The following is a 16863-nucleotide window of genomic DNA, read 5'->3' on the forward strand; positions in this document are numbered from 1 at the left end:
ATGTAGGCTATTAGCATACAAATAATTGTATAGCCTTAGTAATGCCACTCATAGAAAATGCATAGATCACATAGAAAGGTCCTAAAATCCACAGAAGTAAAGTGCAAAAATGCAATTGAAATAAGACTGTCCTGAATTCTGTGTCTAGCTTTAAAGAAAGCAAAGTGCCTGAGTGCGTGTAAACATTACTGATCCTAACAAAGCTTAATAAAGTGCTGATCAAATAACATTACCTCAATGAGAACAAGTGAGACCAGCTTCTCTTGGGGTAGGAAGAGAAGCAGGTCTCACTCTGGGTAGGAAGAGAAGCAGGTCTCACTCTGGGTAGGAAGAGAAGCAGGTCTCACTCTGGGTAGGAAGAGAAGCAGGTCTCACTCTGGGTAGGAAGAGAAGCAGGTCTCACATATGTTTAAACGATACATTCTTTGCCTGTCAATCATTGGGGGAGGCGTGTTCTTGTAGTTGTCTATGGAATGTGTTATCTGAAAATTTAATGGACTAAAAATGTATACACTATAAAAAGCAGAAACAATACATCAGAGAGAATATAAGTAGTAACAAGACTCTGTTTCCTTTGTTGTCCTAAACCGGACTTTCTTTCCCTTATGTCCTCCTAACTAGAGAGCAGGGGTGTGAACAGTTATCCATTCCCGGCTCAAGGAATAACCACTCACTGAATCTGTGGAGTAGGACATGGCGAAGGCCAGAAGAATACAATGTAGCCCAGTGCTGCAGTTAAGGCATTCTGAAAGTTGTGGTAGACACAGGGCAAGAGTGAAATGCACCCGATCTCTCGCAGCTTCAGAAAGCTAGAGGTTGCAACTTAAAGGGAATTTGTCACCTCATTTTTGGCCTATAAAGGGTATGTGCACACTGTGCGGATTGTCCTGCGGATTTGGCTAAATCCGCAGGTAAAATGACCTGCATTTTACCTGTGGATTTAGTGCAGATTAGCCTGTGGATTTCCCCTGCATTTTGACACCTGCTGATTTCTGTAATGGAGCAGTTGTCAAAACGCTGCGGATTCCGCACAAAGAACTTACATGCTGCGGATTTCAATCCGCATGGAAAAATCTGCAGCATGTGCACAGCGTTTTTGATTTTCCATTGACTTTTAAGGTACTGTACAACGCAGCAGAATCTGCTGTGGATCCGCAGTAGAATCCGCAACGTGTGCACACACCCTCAGATGCGGCCACCGCCATCAGGGGCTTATCTACAGCATTCTGTATGTCCGATGTAATCTGAAAGATGAGAAAAACGAGTTAGATTATAGTCACTGGGGGTCTGGTCCGGTGGGTGTCGCGGTCCGGTCCGTCGCTTCCCATCTTCTAGCGATGACGTCCTCCTCCTTAAGGCCCCGTCTCACATAGTGAAGCGTCACCGATTTTGTGACACAACAGCGACCTCACCAGCGATCTCGCTACGTGTGACACGTAGCGGCAACCAGGCCCCCCGCTGCGATCTCGCTGATCATGCTCGAATGTCCTAGGGCTCTTTTTCATCGCTGGCGTCCCGCTGGCCAGCATGCATCGCTGTTTGACACAGACGAGCGACCTTGTTAGCGACTCAGAAATCATGGACGCAGGCGTGAGTCATCAGAATCGCTGCTGTGTGACAAGGTCCCAACGACCACCGAGGTCGTTATACGGATCGCTGGATCTTTGCAGCTTTGGGTAAATCTGACTGTTTGACAGCTTACTAGCGACATTACAGCGATCCTTACCAGGTCGTATCATTGTCAGGATCGCTGGTGCGTCGCTAAGTGTAACTGTACCCTTCTGCCGCGGCTCCTGCGCAGGAGTACTTTATCTGCCCAGTTGAGGACAGAGTAAAGTACTGCAGGGCCTCTCTGACCTTTCCCTTTGTCTGCGCACTGCAGTACTTTATCTGCCCTGTTGAGGGCAGAGTAAAGTACGCCTGCACAGGAGCCACGGCAGAAGTAAGGAGCAGGACATCATCGCTAGAAGATGGGAGGCACCGGACCCCGACACCCATCGGACCGGACCCCCAGGTAAGTATAATCTCTTTTTTTCTCATCTTTCAGGTTACATCGGTGAGTTATCTACAGCATTATAGAAATATTAAGGAAATTTCCTTAATATTGCGTTGATCCAGGAAGCTTGTCTGATTGCCGTATGTGGAGTCGGGAAGGAATTTTTTTTCCCCAATGTGAAACTTACTGTTTGCCACATGGTGTTTTTTTGCCTTCCTCTGGATCAACATGTTAGGGCAAGTTAGGATAGGATCATGGGTTGAACTAAATGGACTTAAAGTCTCCCTTCAACCTTAATAACTGTTACTATGGTGGTGGCCGCATCTTATATGCCAAAAATGAGGTGATTTCCCTTTAAGATGGCAAGAAGACAAGGCACTGTGTGTGTATCAGCAGTGTCAAACCCTTCTGTGATTATTCATGGGTCAGGAGAGTATGCAGGATTAGTGGAAGAAGCAGGCAGGATCCACGGGTGACCTCAATGACTAGCATGAAACATTTACTTCTGGTAGGAAAGAATAATTCAGCAGTTTTTCTTTCTTCACTTAAGGATAAATGGGGATGTTTATGCCTCCCTATTTCTTAACTTCAGAGGAAAAAAGCTAAAATAAGAGCAGAGAAAGGAGTTTTGCACACTTGAAAAAAATAAGCTTAAAATGACTTTGGCTCAGTGCCTTCAAGGAGGGGGTGTAGTTTGGTTTGAAACAAGTGTTTGCCATTCCCACCAACTAATTTCTCACCAACTCCGGGACCTGCACCCATTGTCAGAATTGGGGAATTTTTATCCTTTATAACAGAGCAGCAGGTTGGATACCTGACCACCACTTAAAGGGAACCTTTCACCAGGTTTAGCAGATCCAAGATACGGCCACCACCTTTCAGGGCTCATCTACAGCATTCTGTAATGCTGTAGATGAGCCCCCAGTTCGACCTGAAAGATAACAAAAATAAGTTACTATACTCAGTCCGGTCCGATGGGTGTCACATGCCTGGGTCCAGTGCCTCCCATCTTCTTGCGATGCTGCCCTCCTGCTTGCGTCATGGCTCCCCGGCATCGCGCTCCTGCGCAGGCGTACTTATCTGCCCTGTTGAGGGCAGAGAAAAGTACTGCAGTGCGCAGGTGCTTAAAAAGGTCAGAGAGGCCCTGCGCACTGCAGGAATTGGCATTTACATTTACTCACATCGGTCGCTGATGCGTGTCAGGCTGCTTTGCGGTTTTTAACACGCGATTTTGCCGTGAAAATGCAAAAAAACAGCATCCCATGCAATCCTATGGGATTCCACAATGCTGTGCTAATGCAGCGGATTTTCCCGCGGCGGAATCGCATCGCGGAAAAATCCGCAGCATGCTCATTTTGCGGAATCGTGGCAATTCCGCCCACATAGGAATGCATTGTTCTGCTTACTTTCCGCATGTGGCGGTGCCCACCATGCGAAAAGTAAACAGAACATTTGCGGATGGTACCCACTGTCTGGAGGAGAAGAGACTGTCTTCCAGGCTCTGGGTACCATATCCCTGTAAAAAATAGAATTAAAATTAAAAAAATCGGGTTATATTCATCTTCCGATGTCCCACGCAGCGTCCCCAGGCTTCAGCGATACATGCGGCAGGTCCCGTTCCCAGTAATGCATTGCAATAATGACCTTTGACGTCGCTGTCTCGCGATACTGTAGCGGTCTCGCGAGACCGCGACGTCATCAAAGGTCATTGCTGCAATGCATCACTGGGAACGGGTCCTGCTGGAGCATCGCGGATGCCTGGGGACGCTGTGAGGGACATCGGAAGGTGAATATAACCTGATTTTTTTAACTTTTTTTTATTTTTAACAGATTTTTTTTTACTGCTGATGCTGCATAGGCAGCCTCAATAGTAAAAAGTTGGTCACACTCGTCAAACACTGTCAGTTTTCCAAGCGATGCTACAGATCGCTTGGAAAACGCTAGCATTCTGCAAGCTAATTATGCTTGCAAATCGCTAGTTTTTCTGCTGGAAAATCGCGGGAATTTAAAATGCGATTTTCCCACGGAATGGAATTCCGGAATTCTCGCGGTAACTTCCGCAGGAGTTCTGCTACTTGTGAACCCAGCCTCTCACAGCGAGATCGCTGTTGCATCACAAAATAAGCGATCTCGCTGTGTGTGACGGGGCCTTTAGATCGGCCAAAACTGCTGACTGCTTCACTTTAAATCTGCATGGGGCTGCTGGTAAAAGGCATGCACAGTACTTCTCCAGTGCTGTAGGGAGCTGTGGTTGAGCATGCACACTGCGCTCCATTCTAAAGGGGATAAAAGTGCAATGTTCTGCCCATTGGTGCATATCTGTTCTTTGGATAAGTGGCATCTTGTTTTCACAGGCCCAACCCTTTAACTACTTGGTAATTGCCTCCTAGTGGCAGCAGCTATAACCTGATGTCTCAGTCACACGCACGCACGTGCGCACACACACACGACACGAGAAATGGGAGTATCAATTTCTGGAATAGATTGAATTGTTTGGCCTGTGGGAGACCCCATGCACTTTGCAAAAAGTTTTACAGAACAAGAAAAGTCTCAAACTTTGCCATACTTCAACATTTTCTTTTGCCAGAAAACTGGTGTATAGAACAAAATTCAATAAGCCCCTGACTATGTTGTCAGTCTCAGCTGAACAGTTTTAATATAAATTTTTTCAAGAGCTTATAAAAAAAAGTAGGAAATTACATCTCCAATTGTTTTGAAGATACACAAATCTACGGTGTCATTTTCTGGGTATGTCGTACCTTTGCTTTGGCGGTCATGGCTTGTTCTGGGTGGATTCAAATATACAGTACATTTCAACAGCTTCTGCCAGCATGCCCCATCATTACAAGGTGTAAGTTAGTGCATAAACTGTTATCATACACCTGTTATTCACTAGATATTATGCAATGTCACTCTAGTAGACCACCTGGCTAAGCTTTTACCCAGCATATGAGACCGTATTCCTCACAGAAAGAGGGGCAAAAAAGTGGCATGCAGTGTACCAGACTCTGCAACCTATTCATTCCCTGGACATATGTAAATTGTTCATAAATTTGAACTATTTTCTACAGTTTGAATAAGGTCTAGAACTTGGTAATCACTCATAGAATAGTGTCTTCTACCAGAATATGCACTATATGCCCACGTATGCAGAAAATTTCTGCTTCAGAAACTGACTCCTTCCCAGAAAAGCGCACTTGATTTCCGTGCGGTTTCTGTGTGTTTTTGCTAAAAAAACGCACGTTTTTGATGCTGTTTTTTTTTAGCGCGTTTTCTGGACTCGTAAGAAATAGCTAAAAACCGGGACTTATCCACAAAATTAATGAGCATTCTGCGTTTTTAACCGCTAAGCGTTTCCTATGCGGAAAAAAACGCATCCATTGGCACAAAGGCCAAAATGCATTAAAATGAATGGGATGCTTATTTTAAGCGTTTTTGAAGCGGTTTGACCCCGAAAAACGCTTACACGGGCACACAGCCTTACTGTCTTCAACAGTATTGACTTTTAGGATTGCTACTTCCACTAGAGTTCTAGTCATCTTCCTCTCTGAAGAGGACTTGCATATTTAATTTCTCAGAGGAGCATGCATTACATAGAAGTCTTCTCACTCTGACATGCCAGGACTGGCTGGTCACAGGTAGAGAAGTTACCCCTTAGATCCCAGTGTTAAGCCTCTCACCTAGCCAAAGCAGATCTCATACTTTTAAAATTGAGATTTTGGTGTTTCAGGTTGTTGCCCCTCATTAGTGCAAAGTATGAGATCTGATTTGGCTAGGCAAGAGGTTTAACACTTACAGCTCTGGCAATTTGAGACCACTGCATTTGCAGTTTGTCTGATTTTCTCTTTATAGGTATACTTGAGTAAAATGTAAATTGCTCTTTTATTCTATAAACTACTGATAACATGTCTCCGAATTTCCAAGCACTAAACTTTGTATTTATTTTCAGAAAATGAGAAATGTTCAAAATAACAAATGCAGTGCTTGCAGACTTCAAATAATGCTAAGAAAACAAGTTTAGAAACAACAATATTAATGTTTTAACTCTGAGTTTATAAATAAATATTTTGTGGAATAACCATGAATTTTAATCAAAGCTTCCATGTGTCAGGGCATGTTTTCCACCAGTCTTTCACACTGCTTTTGGGTGACCTTATGCCACTCCTGATACAAAAATTTAAGCAGTTCTTCTTTGATAGATGGCTTGTGACTATTCATCTTCGTTTTGATTACATTCCAGAGGTTTTCAATGGGGTTCAGGTCTGGCGATTGGGCTGGCCATGACAGGGATTTGATGTGGTGGTCCTTCATCCACACACTGATTGACCTAGCTGTGTGGCATGGCGCATTGTCCTGCTGGAAAACCCAGTTCTCAGATTTGGTGGAACATTGCCTGAGCAGAAGGAATCAACTTTTTCCAGGATAACCTTGTATGCGGCTTGATTCATACAACCTTCGCAAAGATTAACCTGCCCAATTCCAGCCTTGCTGAAGCATCCCCAGATCACCACCAATTCTCCACCAAATTTCACAGTGGGTACAAGACACTGTGGCTTGTACGCCTCTCCAGGTTTCTAACCATTAGTCGACCAGGTGTTGGACAAAGCCGAAAATTAGACTGAGATTACCTTACTCCAGTCCTCTATGGTCCAAGCCTTATGTTCTTTGGCAAACTTCAGCTTGGCTCTCCTTTGCTTCTCCTTAATGAAAGGTTTTTTTTCTAGCTTTACATGACTTGAACCCTGCCTCTAGGAGCCTGTTATGAAAAGTTCTTGCCTGCACTTCACCCCAGCTGCCATTCCTTTTGTAGGCCACTTGATGTCATCCTTCGGTTGCTGAGTGACATTCGAATAAGATGACTGTCATCCCGGTCAGCGGAGTAGTTTTCGCACTCTGACGGTCTGCTGCTTGACCTTGTGGTAATGGACTGTCATCTTAGAAATTTTGAGGATGGCAGCAACAAAACGCTCACTGTATCCCTGTGCTAGTAAAGCCAGAATTGAGCCCTTCTTTTCCTCACTCAAGACGTTTCTTTTCCACTCCTTTGGCATGGTTAAGTTATTTTTTCATTCCTATTACTTTTGGGATATTACTAGCACTTGTTTTGTCATCCAGCTTGTCCTGTTGCAAGAGGATGGTGAACACCACAGCACAGCAGGGTTTTTTTTATACTTCGTTAAATAACATTTGGCTCAGGTGATCACCTAATCAGAAGCACATTAAGTAGAATGAGGTGTACTCTAGTTGGAATTCAACTGACACTGGAATGGAATGGCTGTTAGACATGTAGAGAAGCTGATTTTTATGAGTGTGCAGTGGTCTCAATTTTTGCCAGAGTTGTATATAATGCATGCTCCTCTGGGAAATTAAACATGCAAATTATCTTCAGACAGGAAGAGGGCTAGAATTCTAGTGCCACCTACTGGAGGCAGTAATCCTAATATTCAATATCAACACAAAGCATAGCTACCGTATATACTCGAGTATAAGCAGACCCCCCTAATTTTGCCACAAAAAACTGGGAAAACTTATTGACTCGAGTATAAGCCTAGGGTGGGAAAGTCTTAGTTACTCACCGGTTAACGGTATTTTTCGGAGTCCATGACAGCACCACCTGAGAGAGGGGATCCGCCCTTTAGGAACAGGAAACCTACAGATACAAAAAGGGCGGCACCTCTCCCACGCATCAGTTGGCTTACAGAGCACAGAGGACCACCATGGTTAATAGCATAACTTATCCATAATACTATACACAATTTAAATTACCTGTGTACGTATATAAGAGGAAGAAGTGCACACCCAAATTAAACTAAAGGGAGGGAATATACGGGTGCTGTCATGGACTCCGAAAAATACCGTTAACCGGTGAGTAACTAAGACTTTATTCGGTCGTCCATGACAGCACCACCTGAGAGAATTACAGAGAGTAATAACTACTTTAGGGAGGGACTACAGCCTGCAGCACCCTTATCCCAAAAGAGAGGTCTGTGGAAGCACCCAAGTCTAGCCTATAATGACTATAAAAGGTGTTCGGAGAGGACCAAGTAGCCGCCTTACATATCTGGTCGATGGAGACTTCTGATCTCTCGGCCCACGAGGTCGCCATGGCTCTGGTGGAATGTGCCCTCAGCTTCCCGGGTGGCGACCTGCCTTTTGAGGTGTATGCTAAGGCAATCGCTTCTCTAATCCACCTGGCTAGTGTATTCTTTGATACTCTATAACCTTTCCTAGGGCCTTGGTAGGAAATAAACAGGGCATCATCTTTCTTCCAAGGATCGGTAGCTGCCACATATTCTATAAGGCACTTCCTAACATCCAGGGTATGTAGTTTCTCTTCCTTCTTATTAGCCGGATTAGGGAGGAAGGATGGAAGGACTACTTCCTGAGTCCTATGAAAGTTAGAAACCACCTTAGGTAAATACGCTGGATCAGGTGTGAGTATTACCCTATCATTTTTAATCTGTATATAAGGAGGACGCCTAGATAATGCCTGGATGTCGCTAACTCTGCGAGCTGAGGTTAGAGCTACCAGGAAAGCTACTTTGAGGGACAGGTTTTTTATGGAAGCTGATGAAATAGGTTCGAATGGAGCTTCCGTCATGGCCATGAGGACTAGATTCAAGTCCCATGGCATGAATCTATCCTTCACTACCGGCCTGGATCTTCCTGCTGCTTTAATGAACCTACTGATCCAGTAATTACCCGCGATGTTGCAGCTAAAGAGGGCCCCTAAGGCTGCTACTTGTACTTTAAGGGTACTAGTGGAAAGCCCCATGTCCAGACCTTTCTGAAGAAATTCTAAGATCTGATTTATAGGTGTTGAACCCCCAGCGATTATTCCCGAGCTCTGAAGGAATTTCTTCCAAATTCTAACATAGATTTTGGTAGTAATGGCCTTTCTACTTTTAAGAAGGGTATTAATTAAGTCTGGGGAGAAGCCTTTATCTTTTAAGAGTGCCCGCTCAAACTCCACACCGTCAGATGTAGGCCAGCCACCTGAGGATGGAAGACTGGGCCCTGGGATAGGAGATCCGGGATGTCCGGAAGAACCCAAGGATCGGATACCGACATGGTCCTGAGGCAAGAAAACCAAGCCCTCCTGGGCCAAAATGGGGCGATGACTATAACCCTTGCTCTCTTTCCTGATCTTTCTCAACACCAAGGGTAGTAGCGATAGGGGAGGGAAGGCGTATGCTAGCCTGAAGTCCCACTTTATCAGAAAGGCATCTACCGCCAGGGGGTTCTCTCTGGGATTTAGGGAGCAGAATAGTCTAAATTTTCTGTTTTCTTTGGTGGCGAAGAGGTCTAGCTGTCCCCACCTTTGCACAATCAGGTGGAAGATCGAGATGTTTAGGGACCATTCTCCTTGCCTTAGCAGATTGCGGCTTAAGAAATCTGCCATAATGTTTTCTTTCCCTTTTATGTGTAGCGCTGTCAAAGATAGAAAATGCTGCTCTGCTAGTTGGAACAACCGTTCTGCCACATTCATCAGGGGTTTGGAACGAGTCCCGCCTTGGTGGTTGATATAAGCCACGGTGACCTGATTGTCGGAGAGCACTCGGACATGATGGCCCTGCAGATACATAAGTAGCTTCTTAGCTGCCTGTTCAACTGCTGACAATTCTTTCAAATTAGATGACATATTTATCTGGTGCTGGTCCCATAGGCCCTGGACCACGACCTCACCCATATGAGCCCCCCAGCCAGAAGGGCTAGCATCCGTAGTGTCTATGCGGGATATGTCGAATTCCCAGGGAACTCCTCTGGATAAATTAGGCCAGTTAGCTGGCCTTCTAAGTAGCCTCTGAGGATTCTTTGATGCAGTAAAACCTCGCCCTGAAGTGTTCTTGAATGAAACTGGGCCCACTGCACTGCTGGGATACAGGAGGAAAGGGAACCCAGAAGGGACATGGCTTTCCTGAGGGACATGGTGGGGTTATTGGAAGCATTTAGGACCCGATAGTGTAAGCGAACAAGCTTCTCCGGAGGCAGACGGCATTCCTGTTTCTCAGAATCTAGAATCAGGCCTAAAAACTGCTGGATTTTCATCGGCTGTAACCGAGATTTTTTGATATTCAGCAGCCATCCTAACCGCTCCAGGGCAGACATTGCTCTCTGTAGCTGTTCCGTACAATGTTTTGCCGTTTTTCTTATAATCAGGAAGTCATCTAAGTAGGGTACTACTAGAATGTCAGATTCACGTAGATGGGCCATAACTTCCGCTACTACTTTGGTAAACACACGGGGAGCGACTGCCACCCCAAAGGGGAGGGCCGCATATTGGAAATGTTCAACTGACCCATTTAACTGAACCGCCACTCTGAGGAAGCGCTGATGAGCTGCATGAATGGGTATATGGTAGTAAGCATCTTTTAAATCCAACACCACCATAAAGCAGTTTTGAAACAACAATTTTATTGTTGAATTGTTTCCATTTTAAACGGGCGTATAACCAAGAATTCATTGAGGGACTTAAGATTAATTATAGTCCTAAAGGAACTGTCTGGCTTGCGGACCAGGAACAGAGGGGAGTAGAAACCTTTCCCCCTTTCTCCTTCTGGAACCACAGTTAGGACCTTCTTGAGGCAAAGATCATGAACCTCGGCCTCCAGGGCAGCTTGTTCTGATGTGGAGGACCTGATTGGGGTGACCCTAAATCGATCATGGGGAACCCGGGTGAATTCCAGTTGTAGACCTGTAGCTATCACCCCCCGTATCCAATTACTATCCGAAATCATGGACCAGGCTGGGTAGAAGGCAGCTAGTCTCCCCCCTACCGGGGCCTCTAGTCATTGGGGCGGCTTTTTAGTGTCCCGTGCTGGACCTTCCTGGCGCCCCCCTCCTCCGAACATGAAACCTGTACCTCTCCTTTTATCATCCCATCTGCCCTGATCTCTGGACGACCTTCTACGGAAATATCCTCTCCTGGTAAAGGGGCGTCTATAAGAAGGATTCGGGAGGCTCGGAAACTTCTTTTTATCATCCCCGGCGTTCTCTAACAGTTCATCCAGGGCAGAGCCAAATAGATATTCCCCCTCGCAAGGGATGGAGCAGAGTCGTGACCTGGCCTGGATGTCCCCTGGCCAGCATTTTAACCAGAGAGCCCTTCGAGCTGCGTTAGATAACCATGCGGATCTAGCCGCCATCCTTTCAGAGTCTGCTGAGGCATCAGCCAGGAAAGCAGCGGCACTCTGGATGATTGGTAGGGTTTTCCGAATGGATGCTCTCGAGGCTCCGTCTCTCAGATGGGAATCCAGTTGATCTAGCCAGACCATCATGGATCTGGCTGTACAAGTGGCAGCTATCGCTGGTCTTAGGGCACCTGCTGACATCTCCCATGTTCCTTTTAGAAAGGAATCCGCTTTTTTTATCCAGCGGGTCTTTTAGGGAAGCTATGTCATCGAAAGGGATGGAAGATTTTCTGGAGGCTTTGGCTACTGCCGCGTCCAGCTTAGGGGCCTTATCCCATCTGTTCACCACTGGGTCATCAAATGGGTACCTTCGTTTGAAGGTCGGTGGCAAGGAGCCTCTTTTTTCGGGTTTTTTCCACTCCCTATCTATTAAGCTCTGGACCTTATCATTTAAAGGGAAGGCCCTGCGCTTCCTGGGATCTAGACCTCCGAACATCACGTCCTGTGCTGAAAGTTCTGGTTTTGAGTCTGTTACTCCCATGGTGGACCTTATTGTTTTAACTAGTTTGTCCATCTGGTTTAACGGGAAGCAGAAACGGCTCGAATCTTCCTCTGAAGAAGACGAAGTGGAGGCCGGGGAATCCGAGGAGTCATTGTTCCTAGGAGCAACCGAGGACTCCGAACCTGAGAAGCTAACTTCTCTCCCCCTAGAAGAATCCCTTTTTGACAGGGCTTTCATTTCTGTCCTGATTATTTCTCTCAGGCTTGTGGTGAAATCCGGCGTTTCTTCCGCTACCTGTAAGGACGGGGGAGAATGTAAGGGCCTGTCAGTCTATCCCTGGCCCTCGTTCCCTTCCAACCCCTACCGTTTGTCGCACACATGGCTGACATAATCTTTTGGGGTGGCCGTCTGGCAAGGGGCAACTACAGAGGGCACACATTCCCTGTGCTTCTGTTTTCCCTTAACTTTCCTCCCCTGCGAAAAAAATACATAAGGGAACACTGCATCAGGGTACATTCACGAAGATCTCTTACCCATGCAGATGAGGCAGGTACCGGATCACAGAGGGAGGCAGGAGGGTCCTTTAGCCGGGAGGAATTTCCGCGGCTCTGTTCACTCGATCGTTTTTTCTTCCGGGCCGGGAGCGCGCGGAACGGAGCCGGCAGGGCGCCCCCGGCTCCGGTGTGCCCGCCGCCCCCATATGCGCCCGCCGACCCGGACGCGGGAGGATGACCGGACCCCGGGGGGAGACTCAGGAGGGGCCTGCATACGTACCTGGTGCCCGCACTTTGGAGACGGCTGTCCACCGGACCCTATGCTCCACCTGCTCCAACCACAGCCGTGGTGACCTACCCGGCCCCACCGTGGTGCTTCCAGGGACCCCGAACTGGACCGAGGTAGGAGATCCCCCCCCCCCCGCTACCTGAGTCGGTCAGCCGGCCTGGGAATCCCTCGTCGACTCCATGACGGACGATCTGTAGGGAGTCCTGTCCTCTAGGAACAGGAAACCAACTGATGCGTGGGAGAGGTGCCGCCCTTTTTGTATCTGTAGGTTTCCTGTTCCTAAAGGGCGGATCCCCTCTCTCAGGTGGTGCTGTCATGGACGACCGAATAAATGCTCCATAGATTGTTCCCCCATATGCTGACCCCAGAAGAAGCTCCATATTATTCGCCCATATGCTGCCCCCATTAGAAGCTCCATTTTGTTCCCCCATATACTGCCCCCATTAGAAGCTCCATAGATCATACTCCCATGTGCTGCCCCCATTAGAAGCTCCTTAAGATTATTTCCCCATGTGCTGCCGCTGCTGCAGCATGTAAAAATAAAAAAAATGACATACTCACCTCTCCGTCTCTGGGTGTCAGATACTCACCTGTCCTGCGTCCATGGCTGCTCACCGCTATCTGCCACGTCATCAGACAGTGATGTTCAGACTGCAGGGGGCGGGGCGCGCCCCGCCCTAACACGTCACTGCGCCCTCTGCTGTCTGAAGTCACTGACCGATGACAGACAGCAGCAAGCAGCCATGGACGCAGGACAGGTGAGTATCGCTATACTTACCCGTCCTGACGCTGTCACTTGAGCCCCAAGCTTCTCCGCGCTCTCTTCCTGCCTTCAGCGGTCATGTGATACCGCTCATTAAAACTCATGAATATGTTTTAATGAGCGGTACCACGTGACCGCTGAAGGCAGGAACAGAGAGCGTGGAGAAGCTGGGGGCTCAAGAGACAGCGTCAGGACAGGTAAGTATGACCTGACACCCCCGCCCCCTCTGACCCCCCGGTGTATATGACTCGAATATAAGCCGAGAGGGGGACTTTCAGCCCAAAAAAACGGGCTGAAAATCTCGGCTTATATTCGAGTATATACGGTAGTTAAATTACTTAATGTCTGCAATTTGAGGTTTTGGTGTTTCAGGGTGTTGCCCCTCATCAGTGCAGACAGTCATAAAGCAAAGCTCGTTTAAAGGGTTGATATTGAATTTTAGGATTGCTACCTCCAATAGGTGGTGCTATAGAGTTCAAGTCCACTTCCTCTCTGAAGAGGCAACTTGCATGTTTCATGTCCTTAACAACGCATGAACCTTGTAGTAAATAGTGAGTATAGTAGTTGACTGCAACCCAACCACATGTACAATGTCTTGAGAAAGTATTTATACCCCATGAACTTTTCCCTTTTTTCACACAACCCCCACAAATTTTATTTGCCAAGTTAGCTACAGACTGTTGCCAACCTGACGCTTTCTACTAATTACAATGATACCTGGGATGAAAATATCTTTCTTGTGGTTGTTTAAGCTTTATTTTCAGTTCTGAGTTATTGATATGTTCGTGCTCTGGGGCGGCCTGTGGGGGGTCTTCATGTGGTGCTCTGTTTACATATGCATCTTCATGGGCTTATGAAAGGTCACTGAACCTTCATTCACCTGCATCCTATTTTACATAATGCATATATTATTGTGGGTTTAGAAAAAAAATGTACATCCAGCAAAATCTGTGCAGTAGCATCTTTCTCTTACGGATAGATACTATAGCACAAGCCCTGGTGCTATTTAGCTGCAGCCATTTTTTTTTTCTTGGAGCAAAATGGCATGTGCAGTAGCTTTCATCTCTTCCTGCTAGATGCTAGTGCGCAAGTGCCACCACCAGTTTGCTGAAGGAAAAAAGTGTGACTATGTAAGCAGAGCACCACAAAGCCCCCACAGGTTGCCCTGGAACAATATCAACAGAAAAGTACAAATACAGACTAAACAACCACAAGACTGATTATAATCAACCCAGGTATCATTGTAATCAGTATAAAGGCGCCAAACTGACACTGCCTGTAGGTTACTGTGCACAATCCTGCTGACAGGTTTGCTTTAAATGCATTTTGTGATATACCAACAGAAAGTGGCAAAGTATATGAAGTATAAACGAAATGATACATGGTGTTCTAATTTTAAAATCTAAATTTGAAAATTTGTGACGTGCATTTCTATTTAGTCTCCCCGAGTCAGTACTTTGTAGGACTTTAGCTGCAATTAGTGCTGCAAATTTTTTGAGGTATAGCTCCATCATATTTGTACTGAGGCTGACATTTTTGCCCATTCTTCTTTGCAAATTAACTAGCTCAGTGACATTGAACATCATCAATTTAAGTCTTGTCACAGATTCTCAATAGGATTAAGGTCTGGACTGTGACAGGGCCATTCAAATACATACATTTACCTAAAACATTCCATTGTAGCTCTGCAAGTATATTTATGGTAGTTGGTATGCTTGAAGGTGAACCTACAGTACATCCCAGTCTCAAGTCTTTTGCAACCTCTAACAGGTTTTCTCTCCAGGATTGCCCTGTATTTAGCTTTATTCATCTTCCCATCAACTCTGACCAACTTTCCTGTTGATGAAAAGTATCCCCACAGTATGAGGCTGACAACATGTTTGACAGTGGGGATGCTGTTTTCAGGGTCGTGTAGTTAGTTTTCCACTACACATAGCATTTTGGCTTTAGCCCAAAAAGTTCAACTTTGGTTGCATCTAATCGGAGCACCTTCTTCCACATGTTAGCTGCAGCCCCTGCATGGATTTTTACAAACACGACATCTTATGGCTTACTTTAAAAAAAAAAAATGGTGCTCTTCTTGCCAGTCTCCTAAAATGGCCAGATTTTTTGAGTCTACAAATGGTAGTCCTGCTGACAGATTCTACCACCTGAGCTGTGGATCTCTGCAGCTCCTCCAGAGAACCCATGGACCTCTTGGCAGATGCTTTACTTGGTGATGTTGCTTGGATTGTCCATGTAGGTGGACAGTCATGTCTCATTGGGTCTTCAGTTGAGTCATACTCAATCCATTTTTGGATGATGGATTAAATGGCGCTCTGACATGTTCAGATTTTTTTTCTTATGTAACCTAACCACTTACTGATGAACGAATGTGCTCGGATATAGTGTTATCTGAGCATCTTGGGTGTGCGCTGATATGTTCCAGTCGAGTCCCTGTGGCTGCATGTTTTGCAGTTGTTAGACTGTCACAAAACATGCAGCCACAGTTACTCAAACATATCCAAGCACGTCCAAGATACTTAGATAACATCAGAGCACATTTGCTCATCACTACTAGCCATGCTTTACTTTATCCATAACCTGTTATGTGTTCCCATGTCTTCATGATGCTGTTTGATCCCTAATGTTTTCAGGCATCTCTCAGGCCTTCAAAGAACAGCTGTAGTTAAAGAAAAATTCCAGCCAGGTGGACCCAATTTACTGATTGACTTGTGGAGGCAGTTGGTCACTCAGGATTGTATTTAGGGGTGTCAAACTACTTGGCGCTGAATACAAATGCGTGTCACAATTTTCAGATTCATGTTTTTAAAATGATTAGAAATGCACATTTCCATTACACTTCACAAATACTGGCTAGTTTTTGTTGGCATATCGCATAAAATCCCAATAAAATACACTTAATTGTGGGTGTAGTGTGAAAAACTGGAAAAGTTCACAGGGTATGGATACTTTTTGAAGGCACTGTTTTGCCTCTAATACACCGCTTTCATACAAATGTTTGAATGCAGCTATAAGCCATAAAAGACCTTTTCTTGCAGATCACTTACGAACCCCTGTTACAGACCGCACAGATGACATTTTGAAAAGACTACAGAGTCGATTAGTTCTTTCCGGGGGCATCACTGAATCAGAAGTGGATCATTCACTCACCATCTTCAAGCAACGGACTTGCCTAGGAGCCGAGCCTCCTGCCGCTATTCTGAGTAGACTGTTTCTCTTGCGATCGTTGCTATGTACCGCTGTTAAAAGGTATAGTTAGAAAAATATCCTAGCCATTCGTTTTTATTGGAGGTTCCCAAACTGAAGGTAAATGTTCTCTGTTTTAATAAATTTTAGAGGTTTTCAGGTTGTTTTAATCTGTAGTGGCTGCAGGATTCGGCACTTTATGTAAATAGGTTATGCTTTGTATACAAGTTTTACATGTATCTGTAAGAATTATTTGCTTATAAAGAATACATCTTGTAATGAGATATTTGGATTTTGAGTACCATTGTGCCCTCATTCTTTACTAGAACAATAATGTGATATTCAGTCTTATTTACATCTAATTAATCTGCAGTTTGTGGCAGAGGCATAACGTAATGCTTGGAATTATGTAGAAATCATTTTTTTTGTTGAAAAACTGGTCATTGAATGGATCACTTCCCACCTATCGAGCAGCCACAAGAAATCAAGTCTCCTCGTA

The 16863-nt window shown here is 45.5% G+C and overlaps 1 protein-coding gene across 4 annotated transcripts in view; it reads left to right on the forward strand.

Annotated features, from left to right (window-relative positions):
* The window catches only part of SIMC1 (SUMO interacting motifs containing 1), a 126004-nt gene extending 109342 nt beyond the window's left edge, over positions 1 to 16662 (forward strand). Inside the window, exon 10 of one of the 4 annotated variants that reach the window (XM_073566077.1) lies at positions 16217 to 16662. In XM_073566077.1, the coding sequence (XP_073422178.1) occupies positions 16217 to 16437 (221 nt within the window). In that variant the 3' untranslated portion in view covers positions 16438 to 16662. Of the gene's footprint in view, positions 1 to 16202 lie in introns of all 4 variants that reach the window. The other 3 variants (XM_073566079.1, XM_073566086.1, XM_073566088.1) reach the window with 3 other exon arrangements.
* Positions 16663 to 16863: the final 201 nt, after the last annotated feature.

Source organism: Dendrobates tinctorius, unplaced genomic scaffold, assembly GCF_039654945.1.
Source record: "Dendrobates tinctorius isolate UK_male_01 unplaced genomic scaffold, ASM3965494v1 ptg000001l, whole genome shotgun sequence".
Classification (NCBI taxonomy): domain Eukaryota; kingdom Metazoa; phylum Chordata; class Amphibia; order Anura; family Dendrobatidae; genus Dendrobates; species Dendrobates tinctorius.